Source organism: Amphibalanus amphitrite, unplaced genomic scaffold, assembly GCF_019059575.1.
Source record: "Amphibalanus amphitrite isolate SeventyFive unplaced genomic scaffold, NRLGWU_Aamphi_draft 000489F_arrow, whole genome shotgun sequence".
NCBI lineage: Eukaryota > Metazoa > Arthropoda > Thecostraca > Balanomorpha > Balanidae > Amphibalanus > Amphibalanus amphitrite.
Window position 1 is genome coordinate 324,450 of NW_024881983.1, and position 17,166 is coordinate 341,615.

Genomic DNA, 17,166 nt, shown 5'->3' on the forward strand with positions numbered 1-17,166 from the left:
AATTTGGCACATCGCTAGAAACCGGTCAGTAGGGTGCCGTGCACAAGTCAGTTGGAGGTACCCCCTCGAAATTTCGCACGTGCAAGGCTCACCCTCTCGCTCGCTCCGTTAGTCGCCCCAAAAGGCGCTATACTGGTCTTAATTGTTCAAGTCTTTCCTTGATTCCAATTTAGGCAATAAGTCGCAGCGTGTATCCTACATACGTGCGCTCTGATATTCTAAACACGGCAACCCCGGTCGACCACAGGCTGCAGCCCACAGGTCACTTCGGATCAGTGAGTGAGCCCGTATATTTTTTTCTTTTTTTTTGCAAAGAATAAAGATTCTGCCTATCGATCAACGTATAGTTATTTTACCGTTTCGAATTCGCATGGATGCGTATTTTGAGAATAAAATGTCCGTAGCCTGAGCTCGTTTCCTATATCATGCTAAAAATTCATCTAGATCAAGGTTTTTTGATAAAAAAAACACCAGGCTGCAAATTGCATTAATTGGACTTAATGAAAATCAGCGAAAGCTGGTTCTTATGTATTTTGCAACACCTATAGTAAATCATGCATGAACATGACGTTACATTTTAGCCTGACACCCCTGTCACTAGCTGACAATGGCGCCCCTCTCAAGGGAAAAAGTCGCCCCCTCGAGCACCATGGCCCCCCCCCCCCTTTCGCTGATCTCTGGCTACGCCACTGTCTGCAGCAGATGCTTATGTGACTGCAACCACTCGATCGATCGGAAAGCTTGCAAGAACTTTCGCAGACCTCGATCGGCTGGAAGCCGCCGACACTACATATCTGTAATTGACAGAGGCAGACGTCTTTCACGATTATTGCATAAAATTTAAAGCCTCGGTCACACTTCACCGGATTGGACCAACGGACGAGAAACGGACGAGAACTGTCAGCGTCCGGTGATGTCCGTTTGTCATCCGTTAATATCCGTTCCATATCCGGTGGTGTCCGGTTGAGCACACCGGACACCACCGGACACGGAAGCACTGTGACGTCACATGGAAATCGAAGTAAAAATCATACAGCAAAGACGTAGGTGGTGGATTTTTTTTAAAGTTGTGGGTACTATAGTCCACCCAAGAGGATATTGCAAACAATAGGTTGAAGTTTTTTCACAAGAATATGTTTCACCGATGGGTACTTTACAGCCTGAAAATGTACGAAATGATCTGCTATTTAAATTTGAAAAGTGAAAAATGTGAAAACTTCGATTTTTCGGAAAATTACTGGTGGGCCAAATCTTTGAGGCTGGTGGGCCATTTCGGGTCACTGGTGGGCCATTTGGCCCACCAGTTAACATGTTAGCCGAGGCCCTGGTTGGCTTCTTGGAAATTTTCGACATTCGACCTCGAAATCAGCGAAATTTTGCCTTCAATGACCTCTGGTGACCTGACCTTTGACCTGACCCAAAAATTGAACGAAGTAATTTCGTCATTATTTTTGACGCTCTTTCGAGCGCCGCCTTCCGCGTATCGCTACGTGGCCCAGGAGCCGAGTTACAAGGGGGGGTGTTCAAATACCCCCCCCCCCCCCCAGCAGGGCGTGGAAATCCAGGACCCCCAGCCGGGCGCGGGCTAATCGAAGGCTGCAGCTGCAAGAGAGAAGGGCAAAGGAAATTTTTGCATATGTGCAGACGTCTGCCTCAGAAAGGTCTGATGAAAGTTAATCACACTTTGTGTCTATAGGTACCCTGTATTTTACATTCCATCGATGGATACCAATACACGTATGCCTGCTGTGTGTGAAAAAGACCATATTCATGATTCGAACACCACCAATGATATTTTGGGCATCCTGAAATATCTAAAATCTCTCCGAGTTTCCTGTGTTTACGGAGCGAGCGAAGCGAGCGTAGTCTTTCCTTAGATTAACAGAAATTTCTGAGTATGAGCGGCCGGCCGGCCGGCCGGCCGTGGTCACGCTTTTGCGAGGCTTATATCTCAGCAACCACTTGACCGATTTACACGCGGTAATTTTTGTAGGGTAGCTTCATTCCTTCTACCAAGTATTGGACTATTTCCGATGCATGTGGGTGACCCCTTATGCACGTGCCACGTGCAAAACGAAGTAGTGTCACTTTTGTAATTGTTGCAATATCTCGGTAACTACTTGGCCGATTGCGCTGAAAGTTGGCATGTAGGTAGGCACCCACTAGGCAATGCATATCCATGTGCCAGAGTTGGGGTGCTGCTGCACGTGCGCACGTGCAGGGGTCGATTCCAGATCTCGAGAACGGCTGGACCGATTGCGCTCAAATTTGGTACACGGTTAGGGACCGGTTAGTAGGGTGCCGTGCACAAGTCAGTTGGGACCCATTTTGCACGTGCGCACGTGCAGGGTGCCGCTTCCAGATCTCGAGAACGGCTGGGCCGATTGTGCCCAAATTTGGCACATCGCTAGAGACCAGTTAGTAGGGTGCCGTGCACAAGTCAGTTGGAGGTACCCCCTCGCAATTTCGCACGTGCAAGGCCCACCCTCTCGCTCGCTCCGTTAGTCGCCCCAAAAGGCGTTATACTGGTAATTACGGAGCGAGCGAAGCGAGCGTAGTCTTTCCTTAGATTAACGGAAATTTCTTAGTATGAGCGGCCGGCCGGCCGGCCGGCCGGCCGTGCGGACGCTTTTGCGAGGCTTATATCTCAGCAACCACTTGACCGATTTACACGCGGTAATTTTTGTACGGTAGCTTCATTCCTTCTACCAAGTATTGGACTATTCCCGATGCATGTGGGTGACCCCTTATGCACGTGCCACGTGCAAAACGAAGAGGTGTCAGTTTTGCAATTGTTGCAATATCTCGGTAACTACTTGGCCGATTGCGCTCAAAGTTGGCATGTAGGTAGGCACCCACTAGGCACTGCATATCCATGTGCCAGAGTTGGGGTGCTGCTGCACGTGCGCACGTGCAGGGGTCGTTTCCAGATCTCGAGAACGGCTCGACCGATTGCGCTCAAATTTGGTACACAGTTTGGGACCGGTTAGTAGGGTGCCGTGCACAAGTCAGTTGGGACCCATGTTGCACGTGCGCACGTGCAGGGTGCCGCTCCCAGATCTCGAGAACGACTGGGCCGATTGTGCTCAAATTCGGCACATCGCTAGAAACCGGTCAGTAGGGTGCCGTGCTAAAGTCAGTTGGAGGTGCCCCCTCGAAATTTTGCACGTGCAATACTCACCCCCTTGCTCGCTCCGTTAGTCGCCCCAAAAGGCGCTATACTGGTGTATATCATTTAACATGACAATGAACTGACGGGTCTAAAGAGCTCTGTTCCCGCGCCTCACTATTCCGAGGGAGCATGTTCCGGGTAGCTGCGAGCTGTATGTAAATGTGTACGGAGGTGCGAAACGCTGACCTCGCCCCACAATTGACCACTGTCATCGCTAGGCGGGGCTGGGAAGGGAGGGTAAACCAGAGGCCTTCATCGGCGGGAGTCACTCCCCCCAACGACCGATTTCCACGCCCACTCGACTGGAAATATGAAATCGGTGCGACGGGAATGGCACGCCACGTCGCTCGGTCGCAACAATGCGACCTGATGACTTTAGGACAATACAATTGCTTCTAGCAAATGAGAAAATGCTAAAGGGTTCGTTGTGCTGTGTAGTGCTGAGACAGAATCATTGCTTGTTGTTTATAACTTCTATGTGCGACATACTTCACCAACCGAATGTTTAATCAGATTGTTTGTAGCAGATATACTTTTCTGCACTCAACTAACCCGATTAATGACAAAATTGTAAATGTTTAATGCAATCCTTCTTATTTTTAGCTCAGTGTGGTTACAGTGTGTGTGGTCAACTGCATATTGAACTTCTCTCAGCCAGCCTTCTAAAATAAACCGCATTCCCCGTTATAAGAGCATGGAATGCATTGCATTTCTCGACACTCCTTATTTATGCCCAGCTTTGCCGGATGATTGAGCCCGAACGGGCAGTCATAAACACGGGGCACGCGCCTCCGCCCCCATCTCCGCGGAGGGGAGGGGGAGGGGTACCGAGGGAGCAGCGGTCCGGCGGCGCCATCTTGTGACGCGTGTGACGGGTGTGACAGCCGCAGGACGCCTTCCAGACGCGCTTTGACACGACAAGCCGACAAGATTGATAGTATTATGGTTGAGTGGGGACAGGAATTCCCATCGGAGAGGCGCTGTCACCACCTAGGACGATAATGGCTTCAAGGGGTGAGGTAGCCATTTTAGATTTTTCGGTCGTAACTAAAAAAAAAGTTAAAAGAAGATACATTTGATTCATTTTCTCACCGTTTATCTTACCATTTTTATAGGATTTCGACTTGACAGAGAATCTTGCGCATTTTGAATCTAAACGGTATCTAATCAATGACACGAAAAAAGGCAATTCGCAAATACTCCGATTTGGTCGATGAACACTTCTTGCGTTTCATATGTATGACTTTGACTTTCTAAATAACGACTCTCCCGAACATGTTCTGGCGAATATAAATGCCCAATAGCAAAATACCGTATTCTATGCACCATAGACCACTACATATTTAGGTCTATGTATGTATGCATTGATATATAGTGGTCTATGTATGCACACATGCTCATTTTTGCACATCATTAATCATTCGTTTATTCGTTTGTTTCACAGAGTTTCGCTCAGGTGCACTACGGCTACATGGCGTGGATAATTCCGATGTTTGTGGCCATGTCCACCTTCGGAGGCCTCAACGGTATCCTGCTCACCAGCTCCAGGTGAGAACGGTAGCTCGAGGTGAGAATGGCACACCAAGGTGAGAACATTATCCTGCTCACCAGCTCGAGGTGAGAACGGTAGCTCGAGGTAAGAACGGTATCCTGCTTATTAGCTGGAAGTGAGAACGGTATCCTGCTTATTAGCTGGAAGTGAGAACGGCATCCTACTGACCAGCTCGAGGTGAGAATAATTTCTTGCGCATTCGGTGGAGGCTATAGACATAGACGGTGTCTTACTCAATAACCCGATATGAGACTGAGGCCGAACGGACAGAGAAACACACTGAAACCGGTATTTATTCGGGGTTTTCTCCAGTCAAATAATATCGGCTACTTCGCTAATTTCTGCGTTAACCCGGCAGTTGCTGGGGTATTTCGCCACCCACCGTTTGCTGGGGGGGGGGGGGGGGCGTTAAACGCCCCCAGCCGATAACTCGAGAACCAATAGGCGCAGCGAAACGCACTAGGCGGCAAACGAAAGAACGCGACGAGACTAGAGTTGCAAAGTTTCCCTACCGCATTACCGGCATGCCGGTAATTTTTCACTACCGCAGGTTTTTTTGTGGTATCTGGCATGTCTTGCCGGTAGCATGCCGGTATTTTTGGTTTTGCACAAAAAAATTATTAGCATATGATTCAAACTTTGGACACTAAGAGGAAAATGTGGCATCTCTTGTAGGGGTAAACTGGAATCAATAATGCAGGTTTTTTAGTATGCCGGTAATTTGGTGGTGTTTTTGCTTTGGGCGTGGTAGCATGCCGGTATCCCCAAAAAAATTTGTGGGGCGGGGCGGTGCCGGTAGCAGCCTTTGGGGGAAACTTTGCAACTCTAGACGAGACGCTTCAGATGAGTACTTTAAAGTTGAATTTTGAGGTCACAGGTCGGGTCAAGGTCAGGTCAAACACCTGAAATCGGGCTTTCAGTAGCATGGACTTCAGGACTTCGCAATGGGCGCCTCACGTCATAAACTCTGTCAAAACGGTGCACAATCCACCATATAAGGCATACAAGAGTGTCAGCTCCATGTAGGGGTCAGTCAAGCATAGGTCAGGGTCAAGGTCAGGTCAACCGGGTAGGCACATATCCCCGAAAACCAAAACTGATATTCGCAGCCTGTCACACATGTTTTATAGGTAATTTGGGGCTTAGAACACGATGGTGACATTCATTTTATCATATGTGTACGTGTTTGGCTCAAAAAGTTCAATTTAAGAAATGCTTGTATCATGGTCGTGAAGTAGTCACGAGAAATTGCCAAGATTCAGTTCAAGATTATGGAACATGCGGAACGATAATCAATAATCGAAGATAGCCATTTGATTGATCATGAAATTGGCAGTCTAATGTAGTTTACGGCATGTCTATATATCTATTTTGTGATTTTATATGATTTTTTGAACATACGCTATTTTTGGTGGAAAACTCAGAAATCATGACGTCACTAAAACCTCGATATCTCAAAAATTTTCCGACCGATTTTTTTGAAACTTTGTCACAATAAACTTCAATCATTCTTAGGTGTTGTTTTTATCCGCTGGGACTGAGAGCGTGAGATGATGTTTTTCGTACTCCAGCGTAGATGGGTAGCCATACGGCTTCCACGGTTGACAGTGATGACATCAGTCATCTTTTGCAAGCTCGTTAAAGATTTGGGCTGTACGGGGATTCGGGGTTCGGGGTTCTCGAAAGATTTAGGCCCGGGGTTCGAATCCCCGTACAGCCCAAATCTTTAACGAGCTTGCAAAAGATGACTGATGTCATCACTGTCAACCGTGGAAGCCGTATAGCTACCCATTTACGCTGGAGTACGAAAAACATCATCTCACGTTAAACTTCAATCAATTCTCTACAGGTACCCAAATTTTGGCGCGCCTGCGGCGCGCCGTTTTTATGCTATGGCCTGGCGAAAAAAACTGGGGGCGTTTAACGCCCCCCCCCCCCCAGCAACTCGCGGGTTAATGCCGCATGTCGCATAATATGAATGTTTATTTCCCAGAAAACAACGTTTCAAAGTTCATGATAATGCAACATTTCAAAAAAAAAAGTTTCCATTGGCTGCTGCAATGACATGATGCAATCAAATCCATGCGTTGAAATGTGTTAATGAAGTTATGTCCGCATACCATATGGTATACATGTCGACTATTGGGAGTACCGATTTATTGCTGTCAGGGAGTGGTGTGCGTTACCCAACACTTTACAGCGACAGACACTGATCAGTTTATTTCTCTTTGACAGATTGTTCTATGCCGGAGCTCGCGAGGGCCAGATGCCAGAGATTCTGACCATGATCCAGGTCAACCGGCTGACCCCGGCCCCCGCTGTCCTATTCGTGGTGAGTGGCTACTAAACTTCGGGCGGCTGGGGGTTTCGAACCTGCTTCGGGGAGTAAAACACAATACAAATGATATGCAACAATGGTTTAGATACTTTTTTTTTGTTAAAATGTAAAATCTTTTTAGGACAAAGTTTTAGATGGGATTGCCGCTCTGGATTCTGGAAGCACGTATGCATTCAGACAGTATACCAATGCAGATTTCACCCGTATCGCCTTACCCGTGGCACGTTGTTATTCCTTCGGGTGCGCCCTGTTTGGCCAAAACTGACGGGCATCGCTTGACATTTGCCGAGTGTGGCAATGAAGCGCGTGTTTGTCCTATCGTATACGTGTCGCGTGAACCCCAGAGATAGCTTGCCGGCTCTACTGAAATGACTCTGGGGCGGCAAGGGGGGGCATTGGGACGTTTGGGGGCGTCAATGTGTCAGCATTGCAGTAAGTAGTACTAGGACGGCACTTTGAGACACTATGGCAGACGACAGGCTACCAGCAATATGGCGAAATCCAATGTTGTGGGGTCGTTCAGTCCAATGGATGTGAGGAAACGACCTTGGCATTATTGCTCAATTTCCGTTTGGGGGTGTGAGTATTGCGGAAGAATTTCACCAGAGGACGTTTTGTATATGTATCTTAGTGCCAATTTGTTCATGGTTTGCCCCTGCAGGGAGCATGTTAGTGATGAAATATTTGACATGAATTTCCTGTCGTCAGGCTCTGCTCTCGCTCGTATACCTGACGTCATCTGATATTTTCGCCCTCATCAACTACGTCGGTTTCGCGACATGGGTAAGATGCTTTCCAAAAGCACATTTCTAATTATTGCAGTGTTTTACATCATTGTTTGCTCATGCTGGTGACATTAGTTACCATGCAATGAGGACATTACACCATGTATCAGCATTCACCCATCTATCGTGCTGTTTTGTAAGGCCAAGATGATCCCCACTCAAAAGTGCGATCTTTATCTCTGTCTCACGACCCAGAAAACAAGGTGCTCCTCTATCGCAATGCGTATTCCTCGACTAACCGCACTTGTTATGGCTGTTTCTTTCTCCGCACCCACAGCTGAGCATTGGCGCTGGCGTGCTCTGTCTGCCCGTGCTGCGCTGGACGCAGCCCAACCTGGTCAGACCCATCCGCGTCAACCTCTTCTGGCCCATCATCTACATCATCGCCACCATCTTCATCACTATCATGCCGATGATCGCCAAGCCCGTTGAGACAGGTGGGTTGCAGCATCAAGGCCATGGGGACCGCTGGGGGTTCAATGAACCTGTTGACCACGGTCATGATATTAGTTAGTATGCGTTGACGCACTCTTATCGAATACCATGATGTTATCAATCGGTAAACCTTGCGTTGACCCTGTCAACAGCGTGATCATGCTCGGGACTTGATTCCGCCTCGTATGACGGTCTTCAATCGACCTGCCGTGCCCCGTAGTGCCGTGGCAGTCAGCCAATACTGGTCGGCCCACATGGTCGCTCAGGGACCGATCTATGACCAAAGCTCGCCGAGGCCCCCCAGCGGTATCGAGTGGATCGAGTGAACGCCAAACGAGGAGTGATTAAAAAACGACAAATAATCTAATTGATTTGGTCTTTCGCATAAAACAGCTACCGTCGATATCGTGTATTGGAAATCAATATTGGAAACGTTTTAAATGATAGTCGCATTTTCAGCTATTACTGATTGATTGCGTGCAGTTTGTCAGTGTTCGTATTATCTGGAAGCTTCCCATCGTATATGCGAGCATTTATGCATACACATTGTGCAACTATGCATTTATCCTTAAATCGAAGAACTGAGTTATTGGTACCCAGTTAGGAAGTGCTATGCCAATATTCGTATGGTTCCCCATAGGTTCTCATTTGTTCAGCGTGTCCATAAAGGCCAGCTTTTACAATTCATACAGGGTTGACGGCCACTCGCTTTTACTATCTGCTTCTAACTAACGGCCTCCGCCCTGGGTCACAATATACCACTTCACAGTGACCTCATGACCTTTCTTCATGGTTTGCTTAAAGTCGCCCGACCCTCTTTACCATCCAGTTCTCCGTGATTTAGTCGGCGCTTGAGTGCTGACAGCAGGAGCCCTCAGGATAAGTGGGTAGTGGGCGTTAGGCGAGGTTGCGGGAGACAAATGCTGTTGCTTGATAAAGCAGTTTTGGGCGAGCAGTTAGATTTGGTTGGTCTGGTGAAACTCTCGTGTAAAGACTCGGTAGCGAGATGGAGGATATAACACTATCCGCAGGAAGAACAGGCCCTGTTGTGCCTTCTTGTGGCTTGTTGACGAGTTTGGGTGTACTGTTGCTGACGCCTGACGGGGTCGTGGACTCTCAGTAGCGCCAGAACTCATTACGGCAAACAACACTATCCTGTGTGGCTGGCGGTGCGGTCAGCCTGAGATGAGTCCACGCTGTAATGAAGTGCTCTGACGGATGTGCCGCGTCCGAGGGATGATGGACGTCATTTGTTCCGCCGCCGACACTTTAGGCTAAAGAGGAATATATGCACAAGCTACAGCTACAGCGGAAGCAAGCGGACGTGTCTTTTCACAGTTTGAAATTTGAAGCACAACGAATCTTACTAATCTTACTAATCTTATTTCCTGCACAAGAGAAGTCATGTTAAGTCACGCAGATGCTTCTAGGAAGTTCTGAGTTAGTTTGATAATTTCCTAGCAATTTTTGAAAGGGAAAATATCTTCAACAGGAATTTTAAGATGTCCTGAGAACCCCAAACTCAACTTTCAACATTGGCCTGCTATTTTGAGGGCCCCATTGCAGAGTTCCGGTAGAGTTGCATTCTGTTTCGGTGCGGTCTTTCTCTGGGTTCCTGTACGTCTGCCTCCCTATTCATCAGCCGTCGCTGGCTGCCTTTGACATTCGTCGGCGGGCTGCGTTGCGGCCGTCATTGGCCTATTGTGAGCCCACTGCACAATTCCGTCAACTCCGACCGCCTGCAGAAGAGCGAACACGGCAATGCCATCAGCAACTCGGAATGGAGCGGGATGGAACGGGGGTAGCCGAAGGACGACGGAAGAGCGTTAGGGCGCCCGTAAAAAAGAAAAAAATGAAAGGCAATCGCAGACCTTTGGTGGGGCCATGAGGAGATTTTGTTGTTCAGAGCGGTTGGATATAGGGCAGCACTTTGGCGAACTGTTTTCGATCAGCAGTTGGTAAAGTTCAGAAGTTGCAGAAGTTGAGAAAATGCTATTCTGCCAGACTGACGAATTCCGCTTATCGGCCAAGAGGCCACTCCGATCAACCAATGTCGGATTGTTTCACACTCCGCAGCCGTCAGCCGCTAAGAGACTACCAAAAACTTATCACCCCATCCCTCTTCCATCTTTCCCAACACCTCGGGGATAACATTTCACTGCATCTTCACATATCTACACTTACGAAATAAAAACGATCGAATGGGTAGCGCCATGGAAGGTGATAATATGAGGAAAGCCTCCCGCTCGCCTCCTAGTGTGAGCCCAGACTATGCGAGAGGGCAAATCTGTGCGAATTATATAATTGAAGCCGACTGAATGAATCGCGAGGTTATCCCAGATCAAATGCACAGCACACGCACGGTCGGATGAGGTGTAAATGCATGCTGGAATCTTTCCGTTGCCGCAAAGGGCTCGGCTCTCGTGATCTTGAGAATGTTATCACGGTCGGTTGACAGCGTCCGGCCTGTTGAGTGATGGCAGACGCCTTGGTTTACGCCACCGAAATCAAAGTCGGCAAGGCATCTGGCAGCGGTCAGCTTTGGGCTCGTCACGAGCCATCGCCGGTACCCGACGACGTTAAATTGTGCTGTCGATTTGTATAAAAAGATAATTTGTTATCTTGACATATTTCACTCATTATTTCTTCACCACAGTGAAAATACCTCTCGTAGCGCTATACAGAGAGTGTCATTGGTTATTAGCAAAGAGTGTTGGTACCTATGTTATGAATCATCTCCCTCCTTTAGTGCCGAAGTGGCTTAAATGATTCCTCTGACCTCTTTTACTTGTCCTGTTTTGCTTCAGGGTTCGGCCTCATCATCATTTTGAGCGGCGTGCCCGTCTACCTAGTGTGCATTGCGTGGAAGAAGAAGCCAGCAGTTATCAACAAGTCAATCGGTAAGAACGCCCTGTCTCGTGCTCGGCTGTCCGCAGCTCAATTGGGTTTTATTTTATTCAGCATTGCAGCCTTTCTTTACTTGGGAGCGTTTCTATTATATTTTAGAAACTTTGCTTTCTCTGTTGTGATGTTCGCTTAGATTACTGATGACGTCGATTGCTAAATTGCTGTGTTTGTATATGTGTTTGTTTTGCCGCCTATTTGTTGTGTTCGTTTTTGACCGCCTTAGCATGCCTGTCTATGCCCTGTGACACTGCTTTATGGCAGATACCCTCGATGTTGCACTAACATCAAAATTATATTTCCTCATAACGCTTTGTTTAATCTTAGCTGCTTTCAACCCACCAATTTCTTCGTTTGCTCTGTTAGCATCGCGCCTTCGATACCTCTTATACTTGTCATTATTTTAACTCCTTCTTCTGTCTGTGCCACGCTGTGAGCTGTCGGGCTGTGCCGGCCGAGCTGTTTTGTCTCTAGCGTTCTTCCCGGCTGTTCTGTTCCCCGTTCCGTTCTTACTAACGGCCCGATGCGGTCTTAGGTTCGAATCGACGTCGTGTCGACTCGGAGAGAACCCTTCTGACCGAGCCTCGCTTCTATAAGTCAGGTGTGAGAGGTGTCCGAGGCATGGCCCGGCCCGCCCGAGCGGAGGGGCGTCCCATCCCCCCGCCCCGCAGTGGGGGATGGGGCCTGGCCGGAACCACAGCGGGCACGGAACGGCGGGCTGAACTAACCTCTAACTTACTAATGCAACGGGTGTAGTTGACTGGGCTGGTGTTATTGAAACCATTGAAATGTGATATTTCGAGGCATTAAATTTACTAGTGTAAATTGCAATCATCACTGTATTTTGGGTTAAAAAAAATAGGCAACATGCTGATAAGGCTACTGAAAACATATGTTTGTCAAAATTGCAGCGCTGTTTGTTCTTTCCGCCCAAACAACAATCTTGCCAATGTAATGAAGAATACATGTTCCCACAAGGAAAACCGTGTGTTCGCCACAAATCTCTGTTAATTTTTATCACTCGGGACCATGGCCTTGCATTCTTATTTGATGCCCTTTCCCCTGCAGAAGTAGTTAATATTTAGTGAGGAATGCTGCCTGCTTTCATCTAACCGCGTGCCTGTATATATACTGCTCTGAGATGTGTGCCTAATTGGGGTTGCCCACATTGACTGTTCCTGCTCACTCTTTGTCTTTCTCTTGTGACCTACCCGATCCAATATACCTACTTCCATGGCTCCACATATTTTTCAGCATATTTTCATTTAAAACAATTACATCAATTTCTCTCGTGATATGCTTCCGCCTTTCGTGATCAAACTCATTGTGATATTATTTTGTTGTTACTGGTGAAAGATAAGCAGTTCTCACCATTTACCTACTTTATATTTTATGGTAAGCTCTCACATTCCCCCGGTCGGAAAGCGTTTTACAGACCGATGATTACCTATACATATCGGCATTCATTTTTCTTAAAAAGGAGTAAAATAAATATTCTTCATTTATGCTTTCTGTTATGCCTGAAATTCGTACCTACAAGCTCCTTTTTCCATGACACCATGCCTGTTTTATCTCCCGCTCTCCCTATCTCCCTGCCGCGCCTGGGTCACTAGCGGCACCCGCACGCGCACCACCCGCCCCTCTGCCCCGCCCCGCTATGGGTGGGGCTCGGAACTGCACCTGGGTGCGCCGCTTGCTGACGTGTGTGCCCGTCCTCTGTGTCTCCCTCTCTTCTAGCGGCGGCCACGCGTCAGGTTCAGAAGCTAATGATGGTGGTCGGGGAGGAATAGCAGACACACTGTTTGACCCGCGGTCATCCGACCGGCCGCGCGCTGGGGAGAGCCGCCCATCGGTGTAGGTCGATAGGGAAGGTGGACGTGCGAGATAGCTGAGATGCAGACAGCTTTATTGATAAATGAAATGCACAAAATCGATTACCGCTTCTGTAGAAAACTTCTGCTTTACTCCTATTACTTTGTTATTAGTTAATAAGTAATAAGTAATTGTTCAAAACTACTTCTTTTGTTGTCAAACGATAAATGTATCTGAAGGAGCGTCATTTCCCTAGTAATCTAGATACGAGATGGGTTATATTTCAAGCTTTTATTCAGGATATAAATGGTTTGTCAATGTTTTTTTGCTCGTTATTTCAATTAGTCATGTCTCTGTATGGATGGCCTGGAGCAGCTGGAGTGAGAAAATCGCTGATGATCGGTAGTGTTATCAATGCTGCCTGAACACTGATGTCCACTGTCCAGCACGTGCTTTGAGCGTTACGGGGCTTGATTGCATTGGGCAATGCCGGTGTATACTTATACTAGGGGACGGTTCCAGAAAGAACACATTTAGTTTCCACTTCGTATTTGCAGAGCGTTTCGAAAACAAGCTAAACTATTTTGCGGTAGTCATTTTACGCCAAGTTTGAATACGATTTGCGAATGAATCAAATGTTTCTCATGCCTTCATTCTGAAAACTCGCTTCTGTTTTTTATTCATGCTTTAATTAAAAAGAAACACTTTAATGCACGGGGCAAACGTAAAGTTATGCTTTTATGTCAAAGTGAAAGTAGAAGCGAATGGAAGCCCAAATAAATTTGGAACCTTTGATACTACCGTATGGGGGCCTGGACGTGCATGGGGTATTCAGGGATAGTAATAAGGTCTACGAGCGCAGTAGCTATGACTTCTATTAGGTGCTGGAGGTGTTTTATCGCATTTCTGTGCTTGGAATTCTATGAACGTACCTTAGTATGTTTTGCTGAAGTTACATCTTTATGGTCAAGTGTGTTGTTTTTTTTGCTAATGGTAGCACATTGTTACGCGTAATGGCCTGGACGAAAGTTCATCTCCAGGCGCCTATTACCCGTGCCCAAGAGTAAAATTGAGAAATCGCACTAATCAAGTTGTATATTTAGATATCGCTAACATTGTCACCACCTTTTCAGGAGCCTTCACTCGTCTCCTGCAGAAGGTCCTGGTTGTGCTTCCCGAGAACCAGTGATAACATGACACACACACACGTCTTCTCTCTCGTCGGCGGCCATGTTTTCGGCGGCACGCGCTGCCGTCCTACGACGGTACCGGCAAGTTCAGCGCCCTCTATACAATCTGGTCGAGCACATCAGAGACATCTAGCGTCCAAGCGACGCCATGGCTTAGCTAGTGTTAGCGGTCAGTGTTGATGTCTTCCGGCGTGCGGGCTGTCAGTGTCTCCTCCCGGTAGCCGAGGACGTTGTGCTGGTAGTGGCCCAAGGTCGTTCGTCGATATGTCATATGTTAATCTGTGCCGTTGACAGGTAGTTCACCATGTCGGTGGCCTGTACGCGGAGATTGCGCAGTCAAAAATGGCTAAATTCTAGGACTGCGCTCTCTGTGGAGTGAACTTTAGCCAATGTTGGTGTGTGTCGCGGCGTATGCATGGTTAGTTGGGTAGGTGGCGCTCTTGTCGTTGCCGTGACGGCTGTGCCATGGGAGGGGCACCAGCGCACACTGGTCGGAAACGCCCTCACGAGAGGCCACGGGCGATTCCGGAGTTTCGGATTATTTTTTATATAGATCGATTTGAAAATGATCAAATTATTATACTTAGGCCAAAAAAACTAATCCGGGTGACCAAAAATAGCTGTAATCAGCCCCCGAAGATGGGGTATCCCAGAACTCGGAAACTGACGCGGAGCAAGAGGTTTCTTGAGCCGGATATTCAAAGTCTTATTGCTGATAGACACCAAATTGAAATCCCACATATTATGCATCAAAATGTTCGTTATGAAGTTGCCGACTGGTCAGTGCAAAATTTTTGGTATACTTTTTCCCTAACTAAGATGTACTATAGCTTTTTATGAAGGCTCTCCTACAGTGATTCTGGAATATAACTGCAAAGTTTAGGTAAGGAAACAACAGGTAGTCCCATCTAGTTCCACTCTGATTTTTTGTGAGATGAAGTAGAATTTAAATTTACACCAGGGCAACATAAAAGCTAACTGCGCATATTTGCGCAAAATTTGCAGGAGCCGCTATTCCTACCCGATTACCGCCCGCCCCGCCCCAGTTTCGGCTCGGCCGCCGCGCCCGGCTTACGCTGACCTGTGTGGCCTGCACGCATCCATGCGTAGTTGACTGGACATTAAAAACAGATGCGCTTGAGTTTATGAATTGTGAAAAGCGCGTTTTATGTATGCATTTATGTATGTATTGACATCAAAAGCCTTCCACATTTTGCGTGGCGATTACGGCTTGCATTTAGAGAGCCTTGCTATTGACAACCATCACTCGGCTGAAGAAAGTGGAAATTGAAACCTTCGTGAATATAAGACGCTGCAAATATAGGACACCTGTCACTGACGTCGGGTTACCTTGGGCCGTCTTTTAACATTAGATCACAATTCCGGTATTTAACCCTGGCCGGACCGATTGGTTTTCTACATTGACCGGGGAGGGTTGGTACAACTCCCTCGCCGTTTCGCCTCTAATTGAGCTAGAGCCTCGCGGAAAAAACAAGCTTGTGTGCCGTTATAAGACGCAAAAATTAGGTACTACCGATTTTAAGGTCTTAGGTCAGCCAGTGACCTCTTAGGTCAGGTAAGTGCCACAAGGCACGGGCTCGGTTTTAGGTTAATTACTTTGCCAAAAATGGTCGCACTGCCGCGATTTTGGCATCATCGTGTTTGTCTAGCTCAGGCGCGTTGAATGCTATACTTGGTGTTCGGGTGAACTCAACTTAAGGTGTTAACCTCGGGTCAAGGTCATATCGGAGCCCCTCAGGTCACGAAAATGGTTGAAGGAGGTCATATCGCATATCATTCGATTCGGCAGGTCTTCCTGAGTCCAATGGTGGCTTTCCCGACTCTCTAGCTCCATCTGATCAGGAGTTATTGACGAAAAACTTACATGGCCTTAGTGACGTCATAAATGACGTCACGCAAAGTCAACAATGCTAAAGTTAAGCACTGGACCTTGCAAGGAGTGCATGAAACCATTCCCGGTGCCCGAATAGCAGCTCCCAATTTCCCTTGTTGACTTAAAGTGGTGCTAGATCCTGTATTATACTCAATTATGACGTCATAACTTAACAGATTCACGTCATATATTTAGTGCTTGACATCCAAATGATAGCTTACATATGACAGAGAAGGTATGCAAAGTTTTATGAAGTTTGCTTCACTAGTTGTGGAATAACAAGCAAAAAACTTTTGCGGAAAGGCCGCTGGCCTCTCGCTGGAGCGTTTCCGACCAGTGTGCAGCGGTACGGTCCGAGGCCCCACCGGTTAGACAAGTTACGTGGGAGACGAAACGAATCTCCTTGGGGTGATTGATATGCTGTCAATGGGGAGTTCAGTGAGCCATGACAATGTGCGTATTTGGAAGGTCAGTTCCAATGTGAGTGAATGCATGTAATGCATGTTAGATGCGATGAATCAGTCGATTCGAAGCGCCAACGAGCCACAACCGTGTCTCTTCTATTCATTTTTACGCAGGACACGAACGCATATCATTTTCACACTCTTCGGTTGCATTTTCTAAGTTATAGAACACCAGACCTGAACTAAATCAAACAGCTTGCATGTGCCTGCCACTATACCACAACTCAGGGTTTCAGTGCTACTCACTGCAGTTTGGCAACAGAGACAAGTGCATATAGACAGTTATCAACAATTCCACCATGCTTGGTGAAACATTCGTGACATTCAAATCAATGATTGAATGGTGTGAAACGTTTTTTTGAGCATGATTATGATTATAATGGAAATCAGATGGAATAGTAACCTTTTGCTCATAACTAATGTAAGCCAAAAACAAATCCAAAATATGTTTTCGGTGCTGGACCTTCTTCAGTGGAATTGATTCCACTAAAGAAGGTCCAGCACCGAAAATATATTTTGGATTTGTTTTTGGCTTAGGTACATTAGTTATGAGCAAAAGGTTACTATTCCATCTGATTTCCATTACATTCAAATCAATTCTAACAACGTAATGCTTGTTT

At 47.1% G+C, this 17,166-nt stretch overlaps 1 protein-coding gene across 5 annotated transcripts in view; it reads left to right on the forward strand.

Annotated features, from left to right (window-relative positions):
• LOC122392515 (Y+L amino acid transporter 2-like) overlaps positions 1–15,586 on the forward strand; it is a 62,508-nt gene extending 46,922 nt beyond the window's left edge. For 2 of the 5 annotated variants that reach the window (XR_006258530.1, XR_006258529.1), the window contains 7 exons: positions 4,617–4,720; positions 6,960–7,056; positions 7,771–7,845; positions 8,125–8,284; positions 11,090–11,182; positions 12,924–13,040; positions 14,132–15,586. Coding sequence is in view for 3 of the 5 variants with exons in the window: in XM_043387455.1 (XP_043243390.1) it covers positions 4,617–4,720; positions 6,960–7,056; positions 7,771–7,845; positions 8,125–8,284; positions 11,090–11,182; positions 11,722–11,787; positions 14,132–14,187 (651 nt within the window). In the remaining 2 variants the exon portion in view is untranslated. Of the gene's footprint in view, positions 1–4,616; positions 4,721–6,959; positions 7,057–7,770; positions 7,846–8,124; positions 8,285–11,089; positions 11,183–11,721; positions 11,788–12,923; positions 13,041–14,131 lie in introns of all 5 variants that reach the window. The other 3 variants (XM_043387455.1, XM_043387454.1, XM_043387456.1) reach the window with 2 other exon arrangements.
• The last annotated feature ends 1,580 nt before the right edge of the window (positions 15,587–17,166 follow it).